Source organism: Taeniopygia guttata, chromosome 8 (assembly GCF_048771995.1).
Source record: "Taeniopygia guttata chromosome 8, bTaeGut7.mat, whole genome shotgun sequence".
NCBI classification, from domain to species: Eukaryota; Metazoa; Chordata; class Aves; order Passeriformes; family Estrildidae; genus Taeniopygia; species Taeniopygia guttata.
In genome coordinates, this window is record NC_133033.1 from 9,749,085 (window position 1) to 9,774,309 (window position 25,225).

At 46.8% G+C, this 25,225-nt stretch overlaps 1 protein-coding gene across 8 annotated transcripts in view; it reads right to left on the bottom strand.

Annotated features, from left to right (window-relative positions):
* Window positions 1–5,471: 5,471 nt before the first annotated feature.
* Window positions 5,472–25,225, bottom strand: part of RNF220 (ring finger protein 220) — a 213,005-nt gene continuing 193,251 nt past the window's right edge. For 5 of the 8 annotated variants that reach the window (XM_030278887.3, XM_002193068.6, XM_030278889.3 and 2 more), the window contains 3 exons: window positions 17,272–17,380; window positions 16,066–16,140; window positions 5,472–8,444 (listed from right to left, as the gene is read on the bottom strand). In XM_030278887.3, coding sequence (XP_030134747.1) covers window positions 8,373–8,444; window positions 16,066–16,140; window positions 17,272–17,380 — 256 coding nt within the window. In that variant the 3' untranslated portion in view covers window positions 5,472–8,372. Of the gene's footprint in view, window positions 8,445–14,289; window positions 14,642–16,065; window positions 16,141–17,271; window positions 17,381–25,225 lie in introns of those variants that run through there. The other 3 variants (XM_032749863.3, XM_032749864.3, XM_072933044.1) reach the window with 1 other exon arrangement.

Below are 25,225 nucleotides of genomic sequence, written 5' to 3' on the forward strand. Positions count from 1 at the left end.
GCGATGAGCAAACAGAGCCAAATCTGCAGGACTCCTCTGCTTTCCTCAGTCCATCCCAGTTCTTGTTTTACTCTCCTAACTGGAGATCAGGCCCTGAAACCAAGTGTAAGACCAGGAAAAGGTGTGTGTAGGGCAGTATGACCAGACTGTAATCTGGTTCCATTAAATAGCTGAGATAAAACAGTCAAAGCTCTCTGATCCTTGGTGGGAGCTCAGATGTTTTTTATAACTTCTGTGTTCTTCATCCCAGAGGTTTAAGCTAACATTTTTGAATGTGTCTAGTGTTTTGTTTCTCTTCCTTCCAGTCTTTTGTGTTTTCTACTGAGTAGTTTTGCTTTATTGGAGAGCTACTTATTTGTTAATTGTATGTCTTGAAGCAGCCTATATTTTGCATCTCGATATGCAGGGAAATTTTTGCATTACAGCTGTACCAGATCCCAGAAACAGAAAGGTGGAATTGCAGAAGAAAACAGAACTGTCTCTTGGAGCTATGCTTCATACTGGGTATTTCTTAAATCACCTCTTGCCTACAAATGACCATGAAATATGTTTTTGTCCATCATGTTCTCTTCAGATGATCAGTCTTTGCAGTCCATGCAACGTGTACAAGAAATTAATTCCTTCCACCTAGTGAAAAAGTAGCTCACTGCACTGTACTTCATGTTTGGGTTTAGGTTTTATTGTTTATTTGAGGGAGAAGTGGGGATAAGGACAGAGCAGAGCCTGCTATGTTTATGCTATGTCACAGTATAGCAAGATAATTACACGGTGAACAGCTCTAGCCAGCTTTAAATTGCCAGGAAGAAGCTCTGGAGGGCTGTGCCATGGGCTTGCTTGAACAAGGAACTGCCCTAGAGAGGTAGGCACTTAAATAGCAGGAGGAGTTTTGCAAAAAGTTCTACCAGTGGGTGGCTGTGCTGCTCTTGCCTACTCTTGGGGTGTTGTCATCCACAATTACAAAACTCTTGCTGTTATGGATTGAAATGCAGAGGGGGAAGTCCTTGGGAAGCACTAAAATAATTTGGAAATTTAACACAAGAACTGTAACACCTCACAGAAGTGAAAGCACAGGGTGAGTGGCAGTGGTGACCACACAGCTGGTTTGTAGCAGAGGGAGGGTTGGGCTGTATATGGGATAAGTGAGAATTAACTGAAAATGGTCTGATGACCTGGTTTGTCTTTTATTTTTTAAAAGTGAGAACTGTCTCCAGGCACTGGAGCTTGTTCTCAGGTCCCAGTCTTCTGTAGGTGTGATCCCAGTTCCAGCTCCCAGTGTGACAGTGGGGTGTGAGGGCTACTCTGTGGTAAGAGCCTTCAGCCTTCCCCTTTTCATGAAGAAATTCTTGTTTCTGGGGTTTGGACCTGTAAAATCCAGGCATGGTCCCCTATCTCCAGGAAGCCCATCAGAGAACTCTCAGCTTTTTAAAGCAGGCCCCTGGTTTGTGCTGTCAGTGCTGTAACTCCTGAGTTGTGATGTGTTCATCTGCCTTTTCAGACATCTGGGTTGGGGCTTCTCAGCATACAGCCTGTTTGTGGCACTGTGAACACTCTTGGAGAACAGAGGTGATAAAGGTTATTTAACCAGCACTTGCTCTCATGCTGGTTTCTACAGGTTCAGTATTTACAGATCAGTTAAACACTCCATAATACACGCCTCTGAATTAATACAATTGTTCCTGGGAATCTGCTGTTCCTGTTTATTGCTGTGGGTGTTGAACTGTTCCTGTTTAAGGACTTGGTCTGTTACAGAGCATGGCTGGCAGGAGCTGGAGCTAAACCCTCTGCCCTTGCCTGACAGGATGGCGAGGCTTCCCCTGGGAAAAAACTTCACATCAGCTGCACCTTCCTCACTTTCACCTCCCCACCAAGGTGTTGCCATTTCCCCACTCCCCAGGGCAGCAGGCAGGGAGTGGGTGCTGCCTGCTGGAGCTTTGCAGTCAGAGGTGTCCTGAGCTTTGCCGACAGGAATGTGGTCACAGGCGTTTCCACTGCTGCAAAAGTGACTTGAAATTCAAAGGTGATCTGTGTACACAGCTGTCTGAGAGTAGAATGATCTTGTCAAGCCAGTGATTTACAGCACCAGTCTTGTGAGTGGGTGTTGTTTTCTGAGTCCCAGCAAGTTTTAATTCAGATTGTGAGCACTGTGTGATATGCTGGCCTCTGCTTTCCTGTACTGTGTGCCCCCACCTTCCTGCCCTCCATATTCCTGAGGCTTATTTGAAACAGAAGGTTAATAACTTGGAGCCTGAAGGCACATGGCTGAGAAATGATCCAAGCACTACTGGATTTACAAAAACCCAGCCTCAGACCCTTAATCCTTGCTAAACTGTCACGGTTTGGCGCAGCCGGTGTTCCTAAAGAGCTTCAGCCTGAACACTGAAAGCCCAAAGGTTGTGATATCTTGGCAAATCCAAGTAAATCTCTGAGATGAGCTATGGGGAGGAGGGGCACTGCAGAGCTGTTCATTGGGAGGAAAAAATGCAGCATCCTTGGACTTGCCTCGAGGGTAGGGAGTGGGATGTGGCCTAGAGCTTGCTTTTCTGCAGTCCAGCCCTTATGTGCAGACTATGAAATGGTGTGGGTGGAACACCAACAGTGGTGGGAGAGGAGAATGCTCACAGCCGGCTACCACAGTTGTGGTAAAGCAGAATTAACTTTCCCTCGTAACAAAATCTAATTGAGTGTTTCCTGTGAGGGAACAGGCTCCTGGCCTGCTCCCCTGTGCCACCTTCTCTCCCCATACAGTGGTGATGTTACAGAGAGGTTTTGAAAAACAAACAAAGCCACTTAGTGTGGCCCGTGTGGCTGTGCTGGAGGGTGCTCAGCTGCTCCTGACAGGGCGGGGAGGGTGTCTGTGCAGCCAGAGCTCCCTGCAGCTCTGGGGGAGGCTATGGGGCAGGATCCAGCCAGCCAGGGTTCAGGTTTTGGAGCTGGGGGAACATCTCACAGAGTGAGTAATTCAAATTAAGATCCTGGGTGGAGACTGACTTGTGCCCACACCTCATAAAGGTGTTTTAAAGGTGTGTGGGCTGAGGTCCCATTTTCATACATGCTGGGATGTATGCAGGCATGCAGGCATATGCGTGGAGCTCTGCCATTGATGGAAAAGTGGGAATGGACGGGATGGAAGCAAGCAATCCAACCCTGTGCTGCATCCCAAAAAGTGAAGGAGGGAGCCTGTGCGGCCGTGCAGAGCCCGCGGAGCCCGTGCCGGGCGGGAACAGCTCCACGAGATGGCAGCAGGACCCCTCTTTCCCGCATGGAGAGATTCCCGCTCAGGACACAGCTGAGCACATCCTGGCGAAGACCCCAGCAGCACAGCTCAGCCCAGAGCTTCTGAGAGCATCTCCTGCAGAAAGTCTCCTCTTGGGGCAAGGAAAAAGACCAGCAAGAACTAACTGCGATGACAAGAACTAGAGATTGTGAGTTAATGCAGAACAGCATCTCTCCCTAGGGCTGCCTGCCTCTGGAATTTGTACTAGATCCCATTCCTCAGCTTTAACTGATTGTTAAGAGCAAAAGTCTAGCAGCAGGAACAGCTTTCCTGCCCTTCTCAGCTCAGCAGACCAGGTCACAGCACTTCCCTCTCCATCACCCAGGGAAGGCTATCTGTTTTTTAAATCAATCTGTGTAATTCTGTGATTGTGCAGACCATGGCCCAGCTTCTGGAGCTCCATGCACCAGGACTCTGGAGCTCCCTTGGTTTCCCTGTAGTCCCCAAGCCCTGGGAAAGGAGCTGAGCTTAGTGCTGCTCTTCTGAAAAGGCTGGCAGGACCTCCCAGCACACAGGGCTGGGGATTGAGGATGCAATTAGGAAACAGGACAGCACAAATGGGGGCCCACAGTCACCAGCTGATCTGTCTCCTAATGCCCCCTTGTCCAGCACACCCACAGAGCTCCTTCACCCAGCCTGGGGCATGAACATCGCTCCATCCCCTTCCCTTTGAATTTGACCTTCCCCCTCCACCACCAATTTCTGCATCCTCATATGGCTGCAAGTGCACCCCAGCACCATCAGACAGGCTATGTGGGCACGGCTGGGATTAGCAGAGGTGGCCATGGCATCCTTTGGTCATCCTCCCAAACCCATGGGGGCTGGGGCAGGGAGAGCTTGGGCAGCCCTGCCCCCGTGGAGTGATGGATGAGCTGACAATAGGGTATTGATAAGGAATTAACCTTGAGCCCTTCTTGCTTCAGTGTCAATAGAGCAGGAGCCAAGTACACACGTTTGATTGGAAATCTGTGTTTGGCCTCTGCTGCCTCTGAGCCCATCGAAGGAGAGAGATGAGCAGGGGATGTGAGCTGCCCTGCTGCCCCCTCCCCAGCTTGGATCCCCCCAGGTGGATCCCTCTCAACTTCCCCAGCCCTCTGCTGCTGGAGTTGACTGTGGGCACCCAGCTCCAGTGACTGCAGCAGCCTCTATGCCCCCAGGCTGGCATGTGGAGGGCTGGGTACCAGGGCCCCCCTTGTTCCCTAAAGGGCCTGTGCCCATCTTGCACTGGCCTACACTCCGAGCAGTTTGTTTAATTAAGTGTTTTGCCTAATGGGATTGCCTCATTTCCATAACAAACTGGCGGGCTGTCATTAGGTGGGCTCCCTCATTCATTACTGTTAATTAGATATGGATCCCCCAGAAGGCGGCGCAGGGTGATGAACGAGGCCCCTGACACACGCTATTACACATTAGCATTTTCTCAATATATCCGATACATCATGGTCCTCCGCTTCCTAAAGATATTTTAAATAAAATATTAGCAGCCTGCTGCGGGGTAGGTGGAGAGGGAGGGAGGTTTCTGCCCTTCGCCCTGGCCTCAGGCCACCTTTGGGCTGGAAGTGGATGAGAGAGGGGCTGAGAAAGTGGCCAAATCCCACCCTTTCCCTGTCCTTGCCACAGCAGATGGAAAGAGGTCCCTGACATCCTTGCTGCCTCCTCCCACCAGCCTGGGGACCCCCAGCACCCCATCCCTGGGGGACACAGCCATGGGGAGGGGTTTGAAAACAGCCCATTGACCCCTCTGCAAAATGTTTGTAAACCAAAAGCGTCGGCGCCAGTCGCGTGCCGGGGGGGAACCCGACCTCTGCCCCCCCGCCCCAGCAGCCTCCCAGTCCCTGAGTCGGGGTAACCCTACACTGCACTGGAGGCCCCTAATGCAGGATGTATAGATCTGTTGGGGCTGGGCGTCTCCTGCCCCAGCCTAACGCAGCCGATGAGACTTCATTACGGGGGTGTCCCCTGAGGGGTGCCCTTCGCCCTGCCCTCCTGCCTCTATGGGGGGGACCAGTTGGGGGAACCCGTCCGTGGTGGGGTCTGGCACATGTCCCAGCATCCCCCTGCATCTGTCCCTGCATCCCAAACAGGACCAGGACTCCCCTCTGGGACATTACTCACATCCAGGAGCTGCAGCGCGTGGGGGGTGTCTCTGCTGCCTCTCGCCTGCCAAGGGAAACACAGAGAAGCAGAAAGCACCCGAGAAGATTTATACTTGTTTAATTAATGTCAAATGTAGTTTACAAACGGGAGTGACAAGTACCTCTTTGTATAGTATACACTGACACACAATCATTGACACACCGGAATATCGCTTTGTGCAACTGGGATTCTTTGGGCAAAGATAGGTAACTCTGATTTTTTTTTTTTAATCATTTAAACTCATTACAGAAGAGGGGAAGTGGCGGATACCTGTTACAAACTGGGATGTCTCTCTCCCCAGCCTTCCCCCTGCAGCTTCCCCCTTGAAAACAGGGGATGGCTTTACAATTTAAACAAAAAAAAAAGAAAAAAACAAAAATAAACCCCAAAGCAAAGAACCAATGAGTAGTTACATCTGGTTTTACACATACGTACATAAAGCACACGGCTGGTCCCCAACACCTGCCAGAAAGGCCCTGGGAGGGAGCTAGGCTATTTCCAAGGAAGGGCTGGGTAAGGGCCTCCTACCCTCTGCCCTTCCTGGCTCTCAAACCCACCTGCCTGCGCCCTCTCCATCTCTGAGACCGTAGCACCAGCACACTCCCAGCTGAGCCATGTGCCCTGCAAGTTTTCCTTCCTTTACAAATCCAGCCTGAGCTGTGCATGCCTGCCCTTCCCCTGCCTTGTGCTGCCAGCTGCAGGGTTATTCTGCAGTGACAGCCCCTGCCCGCAGTGTCCCTGTGAAGGCAGGACCCTCTGGGGTGCCCCAGCTTCCTCTGGCTCCTGGGAGTTCTGCTGGCACAGAGCAGAGGAGGCTGCAGCTCTCTGTCGCAGAGGCCACACACAGATATGAGCTTGGACACAAGGGTTAACTCCCAATTAGGAATTGTCACCTTTTGATGAGATGTTCATGAAATAACAGCTCCTTCAATTTCATTTGGGTTTTTTTTGGGTGCAGAGGGATCCTTCTGAAATCAGTAAGGAGACGCCAAGGCTGTTCTCTGCAAAAGAGCTCAGGGTAGGGAAGCAGTGGGACTGTCCCACTCCTCACACATCCTGCTCACCCAGCCCTTCCCTCTCTGGAAACACCCCAACAGCACGGGGGTCCCAACTCCCAAACCCTCATCCAGAGTTGTTTCCACTGTCTTAAAGTGCCCCAGCTGTGTTGTGCTGCCAGGTGGGATCTGCTTGGAAAGGAGTGGGGCAGATGAACTTCCACATCTCCCTGTGTTCCGGCTATGGGGAGCTGGCACCCCACAAGTGCCCAGGAAACTGTGGCAGGGATATGAAGTGTGGGGCTGGGAGAAGTCCCAAGGCCTTGGGAAATGGGTCAGTATCTGTTTCTTGGATCCTGACAATAAAAGAAAGAACAACAAAAAACCAGGCCAGATGGCAGCTTTGGTTAAGGCTGAGGACACAGGAGACAGGGACAAGCATGAGGGACTGCGTGGAAGAAGCTGGGGCTGTGGGGGACCTCTGGGTCCAGCTGAGAGTGTCTCTGCTGGACCCTGGGAGTGGCAGTGGGGACCAGACAAGGCTGGCTTGGCTCTCTGCCCTAGTGCCAAAACCTCTTAGGAAAAAGGCAGGCTGCAGGAGAATGGGAGCAGGGGGAAGTGAGAGCAGGGCAGAGCTGGCTCTGCAGGGCTTGCACGGCTCTGCCAGGCAGCCCCACAAGGGAACTGGCTGAGTGTCTCTGGGCAGAGCCACCAGCAGGACCATCCCATCCCCTCCAACCCCAGTATCCTGCCTCAGCACCATCCTGAGCAGCCCAGGCATCCTCAGCCAGGAAATGCTGCCCAGAGGAGGAAAGCAGAGCCGGGCAGGGCAGGGGAAGGGGCGATGGTCTGGAGGAGCACAGGTATTATCTGGACCCTCGAGCCAGGGGAGAGGGCAGTGCTCTGACACACTCCCTCTTTCCAGCTCCTCACCATTTGCTCCTTCCCCAGCTGGGAAAGACAAAGGGGACTGAGCCAGATTCCCCCTGTCCTGCCTGGCCCCCCGGTGAGGAGTTAAAAGCTGTGTCTTTCCGGGGATAACGATTCTATTATAAATAGCCCCATTAGCTACAACTAATGACAAAAATCCACCTCCTCTACTCCCCATAAGTTCTGTAAGTTATGGGCAATGCTACAGCCATTACTAAAAGCTGTTAACTTCATATCTGAATGAGGAAATATACACCACAGAACATTAAACCATTTATATTATATATATGTATATATATACTTTTTTTAAACTAATGACTTTAATGCCAAAACTTTGCTGAACCAAGAAAAATATGGGTTTAATGTTCTCTGCTCATTTTTTTCTTCTTTAAAAAAAATACAACCCAAAGAAAAGAAAGGGAAACTTATTAGTATGTAATGTTTGAGTCTATCCCATTTATACACAACATTGTAAACATATATAATCTATATTACATGTGCTTCATTTCTGCCTGGGTGTGTTTTTTTTTTTCTTTAAACCTTTTAGTCATCACTAGAACACCACAAAAAACCAAAACAGAACAAAAAAAAAATCAAACCAAAACAAATAAAAACAAAACAAAAACTGATCAAGAACACAAGTTACAGGTTATATAACATCTTTCTGTGAAGGGTCTCTTCCCCAGTTTCCTCGGGGCAGAGTGGTCAACAACACAGTCCAAAGGAGGGCTCACAAGCCATCCACAATGCAAAGCCAGCTCCAGGGAATGGGTGATGGGGAACACTGGTTTTAAAAAAGGGGGCTTCACAACAAAGGATTTGGTTTTGCCCGCTGCAGATGCTGAAGGAGGTCTCAAACTGCGGGACCTGGCAGCCGAGGCTCCCACTGCTCCTGTATCCTCGAGTCCATGTCTGGAGTCTATGGTTTGTCTTTTCTTTAAGTTTTAAAACGTCTTTTTTTTGTTGTGGTCGTTCTTCTCCCCCTGGGTGTGATGAGCTGAGCCGAGTAGCTGGGTCCTGCCCTCCTGCTGGGTCCTTCATAAGTAGATGCGCCGAAGGTCTCCAGGAGATGTGATGGTGTTACACTGAGGACAGAGCTTCTTGGCACCCTGCAACCAGCAGATGAGATGCACAATGTGAGAGTGTGGAGGACATCCCTACCCTTGGCCTGGAATTGCTGGAGCAAGTAAGGCCCTCCAGGCAGGGCCATGGCCTCCAACAATGAGCACAAGATATGTGAGTGGGGAGTCCCAATGCCTTCCTTGCCTGTCCTGCAAGCCCCTTGTCCTTCTCCACTCCCTGGCATGAAGCAGCTGGACGAGCAGGAGCTCTGCAGAGGCCTGAAACCCAGAGCCAAGCTGCATCACCCAGCTCAGCACCATTGTCACCACTTTTTTTCAAGGAAGATCTACTCCTTTTTTTTCCCCTTGCTCACCTGCAGCCCTCAATGAACGAGTTCAATCACTGAACAGGCAGAAAATCAACCCAGCTGGAACAAGTGAAGTTTTCAGCAGGGCAGACTGAGCTGGTTCATAGGGGGCTTGGACCATCCCTTTCAGGGCAGCACAATGGGGTACTGCCCCGTCCATCCAGAAAAAAGCCTAAGAGCTGCTGGCATGAAGGAACCCTCTGTCCCATCCTCTCCAGCTCACACAGAGACTGCAGAGATGAGTCTCTGGTGCCAAGGTGAGCTGGAACAGCAAACTGATGTGAGCTGGGGTGGGGTAATGGGTGGCCGACAGGAACACTACATTAAATAAAACAAGGGCTGATGTGCCATCTATCACTGAGCCTGACAGCAAGAGGGTGTTAATAAGCCTCAGAATCAGGGTCAACCTAAGCCGGTCATCATTAGATTGGCAGATGTGAAAGACAATTGATGGGAAAAATGACAGAGAGATGGCTCTGCTGTGAGGCAGCCTCCCAACTACAGCATCAGCAGCATGGGAAACTGGGATGGCCCTCCCTGCTCCCACTGCACATTATTCCTTGCAGTTATGGAATTGGCACACCTGCCATTCCCTGAGCTTTGCACTCCTGGACATTCCCATTTGACAGCCCTTGCTGCCAGCAGCTCAGCTGACAGAACACACGTGGGGACCACGGGCACCCGCACCTGATCTAAACCAGTCACACACAAAGTCCTGTTGAGCTAGAGTTGAATGAAGTGTATGTAAAAGACACCCATAACACCCTGGGCATCACCTCAGGGTGAGTGACACTCTTGGGGTCAGTGACAGGCTGGCAGTCTGAAGAAGGACTGGTGGTCTGGATGGCAAGCCTAACGCTGGTGCTGATGCCTGTGGGCGCATCCTTCCAGTTATCTGGGACAAATACTGAGTCTGTTTAGATTTTCAGCCTTCCAGGGCAGGGACCATCCCCCTGTGCCGGTGCAGTGTATCATGCAGCCCTATGAACTGGTCTTCACAGAGTGAAAACCAGTGGATTCTGGGAGGAGCAAGTGCAATCTTGAGTGTAACTCACAGGAAAGGCTTAAAACACTGATTAAATGGAAACTTGGGTGCACTGGTCTTTAGCAGAGCCTGTTTATTTAACATGCCTCTTTGCTTATGCTCAGTGCCTCAGCTTTGGATCTCCAGAATTAGAAATGGCAATCCCTACTCTGCACATCCCGGTAAAAACTTGCTGCAGTGGTGAAAACATGAGAGAAAAATCTGAACATCTGCCCCTTCTGCCACTGTGGTGACATAGCAGCACTCCCAAGGGGCTCACTAATCTGGAGGCAAATGCCACAAAATATCCTGTTTCAATTGAGTCTCTGCTCAGTTTCATGTATTTTCCTTCTCCTTGGAGGCACCTGTTGCCTCTAGTTGCCCTCTTGGCATCAACTTTGTAGCTGGAGGGAGTCCCAAAGGAAGTGGCAGGGAGGTGCTGAGGAATTAATTCATAGCACCTTGTCTGAGGGACAGCAGCTGGCAGCTGCCTGTTCAAGCTTTCCTGTGTGCCCTGAAAAGCAGAAATGTGCATGGGGACTTTAAGCTTTCCAGATGTGACCAGTGCCCAGATCTGTGTCCATGCTCTCCTTCCTAAGGCTTACTGGCAGGAGCCAGAAAGGCACTGAACCAAAGGCTGCAGGTGCTCACTCTAAGCACCAGCCCTCTGCACTCACCCACAGGAATGGCAGAACAAGCCCCATGAAATCAAGTGCATCTTTGCTGCTCTCTTCCATAGCAAAGCATGGTCAGGTATGCAGTTCCCTCACACTACAGGAAAGGGAACATGGTTGGATTTATCTTGCCAGACTCTGAGATCGCTGTCCCAGAGATCTGTTTTTTGCACCACATGCTGATGGCTTTAGGGGGATTCACTCTCCCACTTAAGGCTGAGAGCTACACATGCACAGCCAGGGACAAGTTTTCAACCATGTCACAAAGCAGAACCCAACTACATGGAGCTTGACCTATCTTCTGCAAAAGCTACATGATCGCAGATTGATTTAGGGCAGTGGTGGATACTGCTTCACCTGCACGTGGGAGGCACGGCTCATTCCTGAGCTCTCAAGTGTGGGTACGTTGAAGGGAACAACGGCATCCTGGAAACCTTCAGCAGCCTGGCCTGAATGTGGTGCAGGCTGCAAATGGCACGCTGGGCCCAGTGCTCTGTCTAATACTTTGGGGTATGCATTTTTCTTTTATATTATATAGTACTGTCCTCCTCTGCACACATAAGCATGTATGGTAAATTCAGAACTAATCCCTGATTTTTTACTTTTTAGATTGAAGTTGCTCAGAGCCTTGTTCTTTACATGTGACTTTTCAGTGTAGGTGTACAACATTTATCTGCACCAGTGATTAAGCTCTCCTCTCTTGTGGAGAGGCATATAAGCTTGTACACACACACATGCTGGCACAGGCACAATGAAAAAGCGTTTGCTCCCCCACTGCTCACCTGCCAGCTGGGGTTACTAAACTTTTCCCTTGAAATAAAAATGCCGTGGAATAATAAGTCCCACCTGTCGGCCATTTCTTTTTCTTTTTTTCCAGGTCCTTCTGCTCCTTTCATCATAGCTACATGGAAAAGCCTTGATGTGTTATAGCTCTGTGTGCTGGTGTAAAGGCCACCTCAGCTTTTCCATTATAAACCCCAGTTTTGAGGGGTTTATAAAACTCTGCTGCAAGAAGTTTGCTCCAGGGCTGTTACAAAGCAAAGAAATGGGGCTGGAACCAGGATGGAGTTTATTTTTTCTCCTCCTTTCTTAATTAAAATTTGGCAAGTGATTGATCCACAATACAGGCTAATCACTTGAGGTAGTAGTTTGAAAAATGCATTAACGAGAGCTGAGATGTTGAAAAGTCGTTAGGGCTTAGATGGTGCCAGGAAGGATTGGAGTAGTTTGTCTTAAAGTTGACTCTTAAAAAAAATTGGTATGATGTCTGCTATAAATTGGCTAAAGCTAGGAAACTCACAAGGAAGGATTTAGGCACTTCCTGCTGTCCCATGGGTCTAAAAATGGGCAATTTCCAAGCAGAATATGCTATCAGGAACAGAGAATAAAGAGACAAAGAAATAGAGTGGGCAAAGAAAGTAAAATTGGAGGAGAGATGACAGGAGGGACCCAAACCAAGAGCCAGCTTCTTGCCAGGAAAGGAACTGAATGCCAAGATCCAATTCTCAACCAAGGCATCAGCCTCCTCTCCCACCCATGCCTCCACACCAGTGTGGAACTTCTTTTCTGCAGATGCTAATTCCCAGAGAAACAGCTGTCCTCCACTGCCATTGTGGGGTATCCTCCAGCTGTCAGGTAATGGGGTTAAACCACCAGGAGAACAACTTCTTTCACAAAGCCTCCTCCAAGGGTGGAGCTCACCCCCACAGGCTGCTGGAGGCCAGAACTAAAGAATGCTAATTAATAACCACAGAGATGAGAGCATCATGAAGGCTCAAGTGCAGCATCCACGCAGCTGCTGACTCAGGAGGTCATATGTTGCTGAAGCACTGAGGAATCACCCAGAAGGGCTGCTCTGTATCTCTGCTGGTTTGTACAAAACAACTCTGGCCCACATAGCATACATGGTGCTAGAGCCTAGAAAGAGTGGCAAGGCTAAGAACACAGTAATTACCAAAGATATAAATGTGTCAACTACAGAGCACACGTATATATCGATGGATCCCCTGGAAGCATTTTGTGATGAAGAAGGCTTTTTAGAACTGATTTTTTCCTGCTCTTGTAGTTGTCATTTTCAAATAAGCCCAAGATAGGCAGGCACAAGCCTGAAGTCAGCAAATACATGTGGGAAATGCTGGATCTGGCTTGTACAGGTGATGGGGGAAACTCAGTAAACTGCATTTGCTCAAATAAACCTGTCCTCTTTCAGCCCTTGCACCGACCAACAGCTCCATCACTGGCAAACAACAGCCTGACTTAGCTCCCAGCTCCATTTACTTTGTAAAGAAGGATACCAGGGATTGGGAAATCACACAACTACAGCTCAGAGAGACATCAAAAACTTGCTGACCCATTCTCTGGGCAAGATCACCTCAACCTGAATTACTGCTGACAGACACACATCAACCCTGTTCTCACAAACTTCAAGGACGGAGGCTCCAAACCTCCCCAGCAGATCACTAGAGCAAATGGCCAATCTCTTCTGCTAGAGAACTCTCCTCAGGAGAAGTAAAATACAAATCTATTATACACTGTTAGCTGTAGAGTCTCTCTCGGTTAATGGGGAAGGATGGAGACTGGCACTCTTACAGAAGGAGATTCATCCCCTACCATTCTGCGACTCAGGCAGTCCAACAACCAGCTGAGGTTGGACACCCACCATGAGGACTGTCAACATTCAGGGAAAGGAACTCCACCTGCTGCTGCCCAGGCTAACTCCTGCAACACCATTTCCTCTCCTGTTTTTGAAGAACCTGCACATGTTTTCCAGGTTTCCAAAAGGGAACGCAGGTAAATCATTCCATGATTTTGGTTCTCTTAAGGCATCTCCAGGGTCCCTTTCTGTAAACCCCAGCCTTTGCTTCAGAGATGGAGTCTCCTCTGGTCCCCAGAACTTGCAACCTGTTGATGCACTGAGCTCCAGTATAATTATACCTAAGCTAGAGAGTCCAGTAATCATTTGTAGAGTTAGTGATTAAAAGTCTCTTCCTGGCCCTTACCAACAGAACGGTTATAATTTGGAATTGAACATCAAGAGCCAGAAGTCCAAAAATTTTATTTTCATGAAGTCTAAGCGTTTTAAGATCCACTCCTCATCAGTGCCCTAAACTATCAAGTCAGATGCTCAGATACTACTGTATCCTAGAAAATGTTTAAACCTTAGGTCCATAGATAGATGTGAGCATCAAATTTTATCTTGTCTTCAATACCCTGCAGAGGTTTAGAAGTGCTCCCAGGCACTCTGAGCCTTCAGTTCCAGGGCTTTGCTTAGTATATGATCCTTGTTCTCTCAGGCACACTCACACTCAAACTTAATATTAGACCTTGGCTGGGCATGTAGGCACAGACACAGAGGAGAAAGGGGACTTTTCACCAGCATGGATGGCAGATCTCCAGATTGTTCAAAAGGGGCCGGAAGCCTGACAAAACCCGCCTGCTCCAACTCCTATTAACTCCAACAAATTGTTTATTGCACAACAGAAGAAAAATGCTGCCCCTCTCCCCCAGCCAAGTCTTTCCATGTGTGCTGCACGCGCAGGCTCCCTCCTCCCAGCCCACTGGGGAGCCAGCTTTATACCCAGGGAAAGGTAACAGCAGCGATTATTACACACACTATCCCACAGCTCCTCGCTTGTTAAAAAAAACAAGAGTCTCTTTTGTGCCCGAAATAAAAGGAGATACCTTAATTAGAACAATGCAGGTTGGTAAGCATTAAACACTGAGCCCAGCTGCTGTATGCCATTAAATTCATAAAAAAGGAGGGGGGAAGGAGGGCAGTCTTAACGAGATTACACACATTGACTTTGATCAAGACACAAAAGCACCAAGGCGTTCCAGGGTTTTTATTGCTGTCTTCAGGCTACATTTTAATGGTTACATTAGAAACATGCGAACACAGGCTGGGAGATTTTTTTGAGATGGGAAAGGGAGTGCAAGCATGCCTTGTGAAAAGGCCTGGTTTAATAAATTGGGGGCTGCAGGGAGAGGCTAGGACTGGGGAACACATGAGTAGTCACTTATTAATTGCTTCCCCTATGCAAGTGCCAAGTCCTAACATGATGTCTTGCTGGACTACTCCCATCCCGCCTGCCTGGTCAGCAGAAGAGCCATGTGCAGATCACACACAGCCAGCTTCATCACCATCTTTCTCACAGAGCTCTGGGGGAGATGGCTTCCCCTCTGCAAGGGAAATGTTAATCCCTCAGCACCTGGAGTGACCTTCCTTGTTCCCATGAGAGGCTGTGACTGCTGAACATGACAAAAAGGGACCTGACTGAAGTTGAACTAAGTTGCTGATGAGCCTAAGAACAGCCTGAAATTGGTGGCACAGATTTAGAACGTGACTTGAGGCTGGTGGGAAGAGGAGAGGACAAAGACTTCAGAGTAAAGAAAATGAAGAGGAAATTAGTGTTTTATCCTGTGCTTGTAGCACCACCGAAAGACAAGATTACTCCTCACTTAGCAAAGGTGGCAGAGCACATATTCATCCAGACACCTCACAGCAACATACCCACATATGTGTCTTTTATAAGATGCTGCTAAAATGTTTACAAAAGCTTGTATAACGTAAATAGTGACAGGGTGTAGCTGAAGAGCTATAAAATACAGCCCAAGGGATAGCCAAGTTATTGAGTTGCTATTAGTACTCAAGCCCACAGGCACTTCACCATCCTGGTAACTTTTCTTGGACAAGACTTTTAAAAGGCAGGATTTAAAGGAGCATGATCAGCTTAATCGTAATTCCAAGCACACAATGTGTTTTATAAAGTAGAGTAATGCCTTCCAGGAACAAGTTTTTAGGAGGGGCATTCCCTTACATTTTTTGCAACACAACACTGTACCATCTTGCTAACAGGAGAACTAGAAAGCACAACTGACTATTTTCCACTCCCTAGCCTGAACAAAATGAAAGCCTGAAAATCAGCTGCAGAGGGGACGTTAAATGCTGATTATAAAGCCCACAGTTTTAACACAGGAAAAGAAAACACTTTATTTAATAACACCTTAAATTTTTACTTGCTGTCCTTTAACAAATGTATAAATTACTACTCTACTGGGTCACCTATTCAATGCTCAAGGTAGTTTCCAATCTTGTAAACAGAATGGCATATGCTTGAAAACCACACAGTGCTATTCCAAATAACCTAAAAAATATAGATTCACATTATAAAAGCTCCCTTCCATATCCTCTCTTCTGAAGATGATTCTCTTTGCTTCAGGGGAATATTGTGTTTCTCAGCAGCTATCCATTCCACGAAATCTCAGTGGATTTGGCCTCCATTCTCACAGCTTTACCTCTCTGCATGGATGCCCCACAGGAAATTACTGAAAGGCAAGGTAGTCCCTAGTACAGAGCTCTTCCCACAGTGGCAGAGGAAAAAGCAAGGGGCAGGACAGAACTTGGGTCACAACAACTCAAAACTCACTCATATCAAAGCTAGAATGGGGTGTTAAACAGCCAGGCTTGGGAAATCTGCAAGCACAGCATTCAGATTATTTAAAATAAAGCAAAAAGCACCCTCCCCTGTGGCAATCTAGAATACAGTATCTGAGAAGAGTGGAAAAAGGCTGTAAGTCAACAAGAAAGCAGACAAGAGCCTCACCAGAGTCCGCAGCCAGCATTCTTCACAGTGCACATGCCAGCACTGAATAGAAGTCAGGGGCATTGTGTAAGAGTCCTGAGGAAAAGAAGCAAACATATTATTTTCATAGCAGTGATCTAGAGATTCTTCACTCCCAACCCCATCACAATGCCTTTCTTTGTGGGTAACACTGTCTTGTATTTTGTTAAGAAAGTTGGTTAAAAGAACCAACTTGTGTAATATGTAAGTTGTATTTTTGTAGTGTTTGTATAGAAGTGGCAGAAAGTCTCATTCAATCCCTTCTCTTGGCTTCCCAGAACTCCTGTTGGAAGCCCATAATCCACTCAAGTGATGACCTAGCTCACCACAGTTATCACAAAAGCATCTGAAGTTGCTCTGGCCACCTGCCATTAGTCTCATCAGAAAGGTCACCAGACCACATGAAAACCAGTGACAGGGTAAGATCAACCCTTATGACAACAGCTCTGCAGGAACAGCATAACTACATCCCAGAATGCTGCTGCTACTTCAGCAGACATGCCTTCTCAAGTATCTATTTTCTATCAATGCTAACAAAGCTCTGGAAATCAGCAGCTAGCTGCTGTCCTTCCTATGGGATGAGTGACAAGGACTGTACTCCCACACCTCCAAGATGCGAGCTGGCTGCGAGAGAGAAGCCTGTGCATCAAGCTGAAGTTGCAGAGGGAGCTCTCCACCAAGCAGAATGTTCTGTCCTCATCAGAACACAAACCCAACAGGAGATACAGAGCCCTGCAGGCTTGGACCATCAGAGGGAGCTGCTGCCCTTCCTGAGGAAGGCCACAGCATCACCAGAGAGCACGCAGGACACTGGCAACTTTTAAATGCTCAGGCAACAGCCCTGTTCCCAAATCAGAGAAGGTGAGCCTCTGATCACAGATTCTGCTCTCTCCTATGTACCCAAATTTGCACAACCAGGAAAAAGATTCTGGTATTTGGGAGTTTTCAACAGGAAGGCAGAAAGTCTTCTGAAGCTGGGCCTTTCTTGAGCCTGATATAGAGCGACAGCTACAAATACCAGTGAAAGAACAATTAATACAGAAATTTGAGTTGTTGAGACCTTAATTTGGAAGGCTAATTGGTGATGAGTTCCCCCAGTCCGCCTGAAAAAGGAGAAAAGCTTCTCCTCTCCTCTACAAAGATACCAAGACATTTCTGATTCATTACCACGAGTGGAGTGCTACTCACCATGCAAATGAGACATTTATAGCGGTCCCCACGGGAAAGCTGCCTTTCTAACTCACGGACACGAGCCTTTAACGCTTCAAATGTTGTCACTGCGGAGTCTTCTGTAATTCTGCAAAAGATGATGAAGAGTGCACACCACTGAGCTCACAAGACTGTTAAGAGTTTGAGGGAAAAAGGATCCTACAACAGGTACTGCACAGGGAACACCATTGTATTTCAAACTAATACATCCAACTTGGGTTAAAAAAAGAACTCCCAAAAAGCCTAGCATGAATTCTTTAAAGTGTCTTTCTAAACACGTCCAAACACATCACAAAAGAATGCAGCCAGTGATAGGGTTGCCAGCTTCATACAGAGCAAGACACGGACATTTAAACAACAGATATTTTTGTTGGGGTTTTTTGTTTGTTTTCTGCCTTTTTTCTTGTCTCCCTTAAGAGACTACTTAAGACCACATGTGTGAGACAAAGTTCTGTATATTGCTTTAAAGGCACTGTTATAACTTTTTGTGGGCAATAGGAGCTGTTCTTCCCCTTAGAGAATGGAGGCCTTTGCTGGCCATCAGCCTCGTGAAATGCAAAATCAGCTCATTACACAGGATCAACACAATGGCTTATATTAATGAAAGCCCCAGCTTTTTGATTCTAATACTGAGAGAACGGAGAAACCAAAAGCGCTGGACATGGTGCCAACAGGGTGGCTATAAAGACAGCTTTACAATCTCAGCTTTCCCATTTCCTAGGGTCATTTTTGATGGGCAGCATTATCTCTTTTGTCACAGGCACAGTGCTGAGGCCAGGCAAGTTTATTTTCACGGTTCTGCAAGGCTGGTGAAAAGAGCAACTTGCCAACCTAAAAGCAAGGGCAGACAGCACATGAAATGCAGGGAGCATTATAGACAAGGATGTGTCACTCCAGCATGCTGCAAAACCTGATTTCTACACAGTGCAGGCATAGGGAGGGGCCCCTCAAGTATTCCCCAGAAAAGATTTACAGAATTGACATAAAGGCTCTCACTTTCTTGAATGAAAACAAAACCAACAATTTTCACATGTGTCAGTGCATTTCTGGCATCTCCAAGCAGACTCCAGCTCAGAAGAATGTGAAGCACATCTCGACACCAGAAGCTAAATCATCAATCACAAGATAACCCACAGTGGCACCTATGTGTTCTACCTTCTTAGAAGATGATTCATCAACAGGTGGCTAAAGCACAGTCTAGTGGAATTACTACAACCAGTAAAGTGAGCTGCAATCTCAGCACTCTTGCTGCAGGCAGGCACTCACTCCTTTGTTCATTAGTCATTTGTCGCTAACACGCAGGGAGGGACTTGGGGTATCTACCACAAGCTGATTCTGATGGCTTTTCCCAAGGCTTTGGTAACAGAACTAGTCAAAGAGATCTTGGGTGATTTTCCTAATTATGACACTTCAGAAGAAAGTGAAGCTGCTGGAATGTATATGGTTAACTACCACTGTTAGAAAGCTCCTTCAACTTCACTCCTGCCTTTGTATTGATGAGACACGCTCTGCATGAGCTGAGATCTTCATCAGAAGGAGATTCATTGCAAGTGACAGCTGCCAGCAAATGGTAACAATTTTAAAACTGAAAAAAAGTTAAAGAAATACAAATGTCCCATGATAGCCTAGTGGGTGAGGACTGTCTGGGGACAGGGACACTGTGGATTCAAGTCTTGGAATCCATAAATATTCTTTGGAGCAAGATGAAAGAGTTTCAGTAGGACACTGTCCTCCCTGCTGTGAAAACACCCACTTGCTCCTGCTTGTTGGTATAAATTATGACCATATCCCAGCTTGAGTTCTCACCCTCAAGAAAGAGTTGCTAGCATTTTCAAAGAAAGTCTAGAAAGGTGTTAGTTTTGTCCAAGGAAGAAACAGATTTATTTATTTATAGCTTAAAGATTATTATTGGCTGAGAAAATTGTTTCTCTTCCAGTCTGGCCCACCATTGAACTGATGCTGGCTGAACACTGCAGTTGAATTTGATTTCATGGAGTCCATTTCTCCTTCCTGCATGCACAAGGGAACTGGAGGTGTAAAAGGCAGCAAGTGTGACTCCTGCCCAAAGCAGGTGGCAAGTAGAACCTTAACTCTTGCTAAATTCTCCTTTTACCATCTGTGGAGCTACCTGTCCTCCTCAGAGGAGTGGGCAACTCAGAAAGGCAAGGGAAAAGTTGGTTCCTTGGACAGATACAAACAAATGCCCATTCATCCCCAGTCCCAGCCCAGTAACAGTCAAAACTTGAAAAGAAAAAATTTGCCACTGCAACAACTAGAGAAGATAGAAAATGGTTTGTTTATAGAAATCTAAACAGCTGACCCCCATTGGCCAATTTCGGAAAGTCTCTGAGATAATTGCACCTGTCCAGTAATAAACGAATGAATCAGAAAAGGAGGCTGAATAGAGGCATAAGCAATAATGCTCAGAGGCTGCCTGATACAATGGCCAATCAATAGGAGGGCTGTAGATCAGGGTGCTAGTTAGCTGGAAAATTACCACACCGCTGCGTGCGTCACGCTGTAGGGATCCTGGACAATCAATGTGGGAGGTATTGATTTAGTTATTATCACTTCATACGCTCCAGACATTGTTAAATATACATTTATTAACAAGACTGGGGTGCATTGGTAAGAAAGGGAGCTTTAGCCACTGCGATATCTCCCAGCACTGATCAAAGCTGAGCTATGACAGAATTTAAACTCCATGTTCTTCCTGCCAAGCAAGTTCACAGGACAAATCCTGACGCACAGCACAGTGCTGAAGACAAAGATCCTACTTCACATGAGAGATAGGAGTTTTGCACTTGAGATTTCAGGAAAACCTCTCGGAGCAGCAGCAACAAGGGACGTGGCAGCCAAGGGTCAACCCAAAGTGAGCGATAATTGCATGGTTGCTTCGGAAAGCTGGAGGAAATGAGGTCAAGGGAAATAGGGAGAACATTAGTAAATAAAGGAAACTGAAACTACCTCCAGGGATGGAATAAAGACGAGAGTCACTTCCCATGTGTCTGGCTCCCGTGGTGGCCAGCGCACTTGGGACACATGCCATTCCATTTAGTGTCATTTTACCGTCAACCTGCCGCTTGTATCCTAAAGATAAGCATCGCTTAGGAGCAACTCTTCCTGCAGCAGCAATCTTGGGAACTCCCTCAGGATTCCCTCCTGTGCGTGCACCTTGTGTGCGCTTGCCTGGACACAGCTGGGAGCAGCCTTGGGCACAATTTTTACAGGGTAACGCCAGGGTGGAGCGAGGGTCAGAAAGCCAAGTGCCATGGACAGGGGAAGGCTGTGTACAAGTTACCCTGCCAAGTGAGGCAGAGGGAATTACGGAGAAGGAATTGGCTCTCTGCTTTGCCTTGACCTCATGTTGGATGCAGGAGGACTCTTTAACAATTTTGCGCCTCAGCGCTCTGATTTGACGTGTTTGGATAACGTCATTTATCAGCCTCCAGGGAGACCTGCTGAGCACAGCCGCTGCCAAGAGCTATACCTTGAGCCCTTGTGCTCATGCTTCTCCAGCAGGTGTGAGAGGCCTCCCCAGTACCTGAACTGTCCTCCCTGGCTGAGGACACATCAAGAGGGCACTTCCACGCTGGAGCAGAGACTCGCTGTGACAATACCACACACAGGGGAGCCTGAGTGAGAATGTTTATACAAGAGGAAAAACAGGAAGGGAGGGCTCCTAGAGGAATAAGCTGGGTCCTGTACTTCTCCCTGGACTTTGTGGGTAAGTTTTCCACACCTTGGCAGTCACAGCTGAGGACGCTGGGTATCAAGAAGCAAGTCTGCGAGATTGGGCAGACAGCATATGATAATTTCCAGTCTTTGTGCCCAATGCCTATTTTTCCACTACTCAGCATTTTCTCTTGAGCACTGAAAATAAGAACACTTTCTTTCTCTGAGAAAATCCTTGCTTTGTTCAGGTAAAAGGCCAGAAGAAGTGCACAGAAACACAATGGAAGAGGAAAAAGCACCTATCTGTAGCTCTGAGCAGCAATCGCCTCCTGAGGAATCTCCTCTGGGAAATGGCCACTCCCCTCTTCTCTAAAAAACTTTAACCCAAACACTGGTTATTTGTTAAACATTAGCATGCATGTGATCTTTGTTTCTCCAAATTAAATCGAGCAATTCGTACCCGCTGTCCCAGTGGGCAATCACAAGCAATTCCGTTAATTAAATTATCTCTGATTCTGCAGCTCTGGAATCTCTCAATTGACTAAGTCTGTGCTTTATCATCAACAAAATACTGGACCAAAAAGGAAACAAAAAAATGCTGATGTCAGTGTGATTTGCTTTGGTTAACCCCTCCCAGCTGGGTATTAAGGGCTGCTCAAGAAATTGTTGTACTGGAGCAAGCCAAAGAGCAGGAGCCTTGCCCCACAGATACCAGTAGCAGCTGTTCACTTGTGTTTCCTTTCCAGTGTACGGGAAAACACAAACACCACACTGTCCCTTGCATCCAGCATCCTGCCTATTTGAGAGCCACAGAAAGATGCAAACTGTTAGCTGCTGAAGAAGCAGGAAAACACCTCAAATAAGCCCCTGCAAATACCCCATCCACATCTTATCCAGATCTCATTTGATGCCTCCTGCTGCTGAGGAGTCTCCATAAAACATTCCCCTTTGGTTTATTTCAACTGGATATAAATTTTCCTTTCTTCATAAATGGCTACACTGTACACAGCATTCCATAAATTTTTACAATTCCACTGTTTGTATGTACCTTGTAAAAAACACTTAGCACTGATTAAATGCACCACCAATAAAATTTCATGGGCTACTTTTGACACTTGATATTTTGACCTTCTCTCTTCCTCATACATTTATTTTTGCTTTCCCATGCCTGTAAACACACTGTCAGAGAGGAAAATGTACAGTACCACTGACATACCTGAAAGTGATGTATTTATTTTTAAACAAAGCCTTTATCCTCCCTTGTCCAAGTGGAGAACCCAGCAAAACATACATGCCACCTCCCTGCTCCAAGGGCAGAGGTCATGTCACTAGCAGCTTACATATCATAAATATTAGAAACAGACTGGTCGATGCTTTGAAGGCAAAGTCAAGCTGAAGTAAGATTCCAGGAGCAGAGAAATTGCCCCAGGCCATTTCCAACCTCAGCTGTAGATGACAATTATCATAACCACTACTACACTGCAGGAGAGAAAGCCTGGTGCAGTCCTTGCTTTGTTGGGCACAAATCTTCAAGACTTGATAAAATGACCCCAACATCAGTGCACAATCATGCAATTGCAAGCCTTCTCTCATAGCCAATTTACATCTGGGTGAGAGGGCAACTCTTTCAGTGAAGAGACCCTGTTTTATTAGTCTGTAACATGCTGTGCACAGCTCTGTGACACCCAGGAGCACTGCAGAATGGCAGAGCACAGCGATGCAGTCTCAGCTCTCCCTCATACATTGCCTTCAACATAAATCCCTCACTACCTGAGTTTCAAACACTAACTATAAACACCCCTATGTTTTTTGGGATAAGAATTGCTTTCATTTTCAACCTGATGAAATAATCTGCCCCCACTTTCAATTTAGCAAGCATCACCTGCAGCAAGTATGAGAGTTAAAGATACAGGGAGTTTATTTGGCAGATGTGCGTGAGCAGCACTGAAGTCAGTGGAGATCCACAGACTGAAAGGACTTTTACACTCACTGGAGTGCAAGAACATAACATAAAACTAAAAAAGCCGCTTTGCTACTAACAAAACAAACTGACACCTAAGTTTTTTAAAAAGAAAAGTGACAGGTGGCTTTAAAAGAAAACAGATACAGCTCAGGCATTTGCAGTATCTTAAGTCTCAGGAAGAAGCCCAGCATCAGGCACTGGTGGCAGATTGACTGTGAATCACCCCACAACATGTGGGCTACCAGACTGGCACAATGTACTGAGATTTTATTTCACTAGATGAGCTGGTTACAGCAGAAGGGGGTTGCATGCCTTGATGTAGAAAACTGCCCAGCAAAGCTGTTTACAGAAAAGCCATGTCAAATCACACCAAGGGAAGTTTAGACCCTCTAGAAGGTCTCCAAGACTGCCAATGCTAAAAGCAAATCTCCTGGCAAGACATCAAGGTTTTAGGAGTTGGCTTCCCTTTTATTTAACTAAAAATCTCATTTATTGGGTTTATTTGTTTTTAGACTAACCTCCTTTAAAGAGGCTGACTTATAATCCTGTAAAACATTGTCACATGTATTGAGGAAATTGGCAAGGATGCTAATTTATTGTCCTCTAGGAAAAAAAAAGCCCTCTTTCCTTGATTAATGTATGTTTTTGTATTGTAAGATATTAAAGAATGTTGCTTCACCTGTGATTATAGAGAATAGTTTACTCTGGCAAAGTGCCCTGGCTTCTGGTTGCCAAGTTATGAATAATGCAATGTTCCTCATTCTAATTTCCGTGTTCTAAGTTGTGAATTTGGAGCAGGGTGCATGCAAGGGCACACACACACACACACAGCTCCGAGGTGCTCTCAGTCACGGGTGCCTCTATTTTATACTTGCTTGCACAACTTGTTAATACTGGCATTTGCTTGCCAAATTCAGAGTTTGCTTCTGACTAATTTCATCTTGATGCAAACCAAAAATGTTGTCTCTTTTTTTCCCCACAGAGGAATTATTTCTCTTACACTTGCATGCACTGTCACAATACCACTGAGGGGAGCTTACCACTGCAAGAAGGAGTTTTAAGCTGCATTTAGTAGGGACTTGGGTAAAGATTCCCCAAAGAATTTATGACAGAAGAATTAATTTTGCTTTCACATCTCCCCCGCCTCCATAACACAGAACCCAACAATGTCTTTACAGAAGTGGGAAGTAAATTCAGGCGCTGGCTCTTTCTCTTCTCTTTTTTTGGCCCATGTTTTGCTGGGACACATGTGCCCAGCCCCAATCAAAACAGAGACAGATGGCACCGCTGATCATTCAGAATAGAAGGAGCCTCGGAGTCAGCATGTTTAGACGCATTTGTAGGGCTATGCAGTATCCACTGGCCACTGGGACTGATTTAAAAAGGCGGCGAGTGAAAGTCTGAGCTTGCGCCAAAATTTTAAATGTGCCATTTGAGCAATTATGGTTCGACATGAAAGCTGGGAGAAAGAATGCATAGGTCATTCTGATTAGATTTAGAGACTGTGTTCCCTGTTCCAAAGAGAAAATAAATGCAATCCCATTGCTTTACTGGAGCAGCTTTGGTGATAAAGAAAAAAGCCGTGCTATGGAAAAGTGGTTTGCTACAGCAAGGTTTTGTAGAGGCAGCACAGGCTGAATCAGAAAATGATTCTCTAAACAATGTTCCTAAAGAGAAATAATTACTCATCTAATGTGTTAATATCTCAACTCACTTTTCAAACATATCTTTCATCCTGGAGACCCCAAATGTATTTCTAACAGATCTGTGAAGGCGCATTGTGGTCTGTATCTTAATACAAACCAGGGCCACAAAAGACAGGAGGTGGAAATGGAAAATGCAGCTCCTCTCCTTGCTGAGGCACACAGGCTGAAGGTTCCAGCCTACGGACACTTGCCTCCATCCACAAGTAAACATGTTTGGATTATGACCAAGCTCCCATGTATTGCTAGGCAGGTTTATTTTTCTACTGGAAGACTTATGGCAGCTGTAACTTGTCATCTTACTGTGGCCTGGAGCTGGTCTGGGATTATTGGTAGCTTTGGTTGGACGATCAGGGCACAAAATTATAAAATATCCATGAAATGAAAGAGCAATTGCAAATTCCTAGGGCTGAATGTTGCTCAGAAGGTTGGACATGCAGCTGAGTCTTGCAGCCAGCCTCTGTGAGCAATTAAATAAATGTCTTCTACTCTCATGGCCTCCATCCAAATGCCTGAAATAAACAGGAAATATCTATGCTACTACAGCAGCACTTGGATTCATCTATAGCCTTTTAAGGGCTTTACTGTGGAG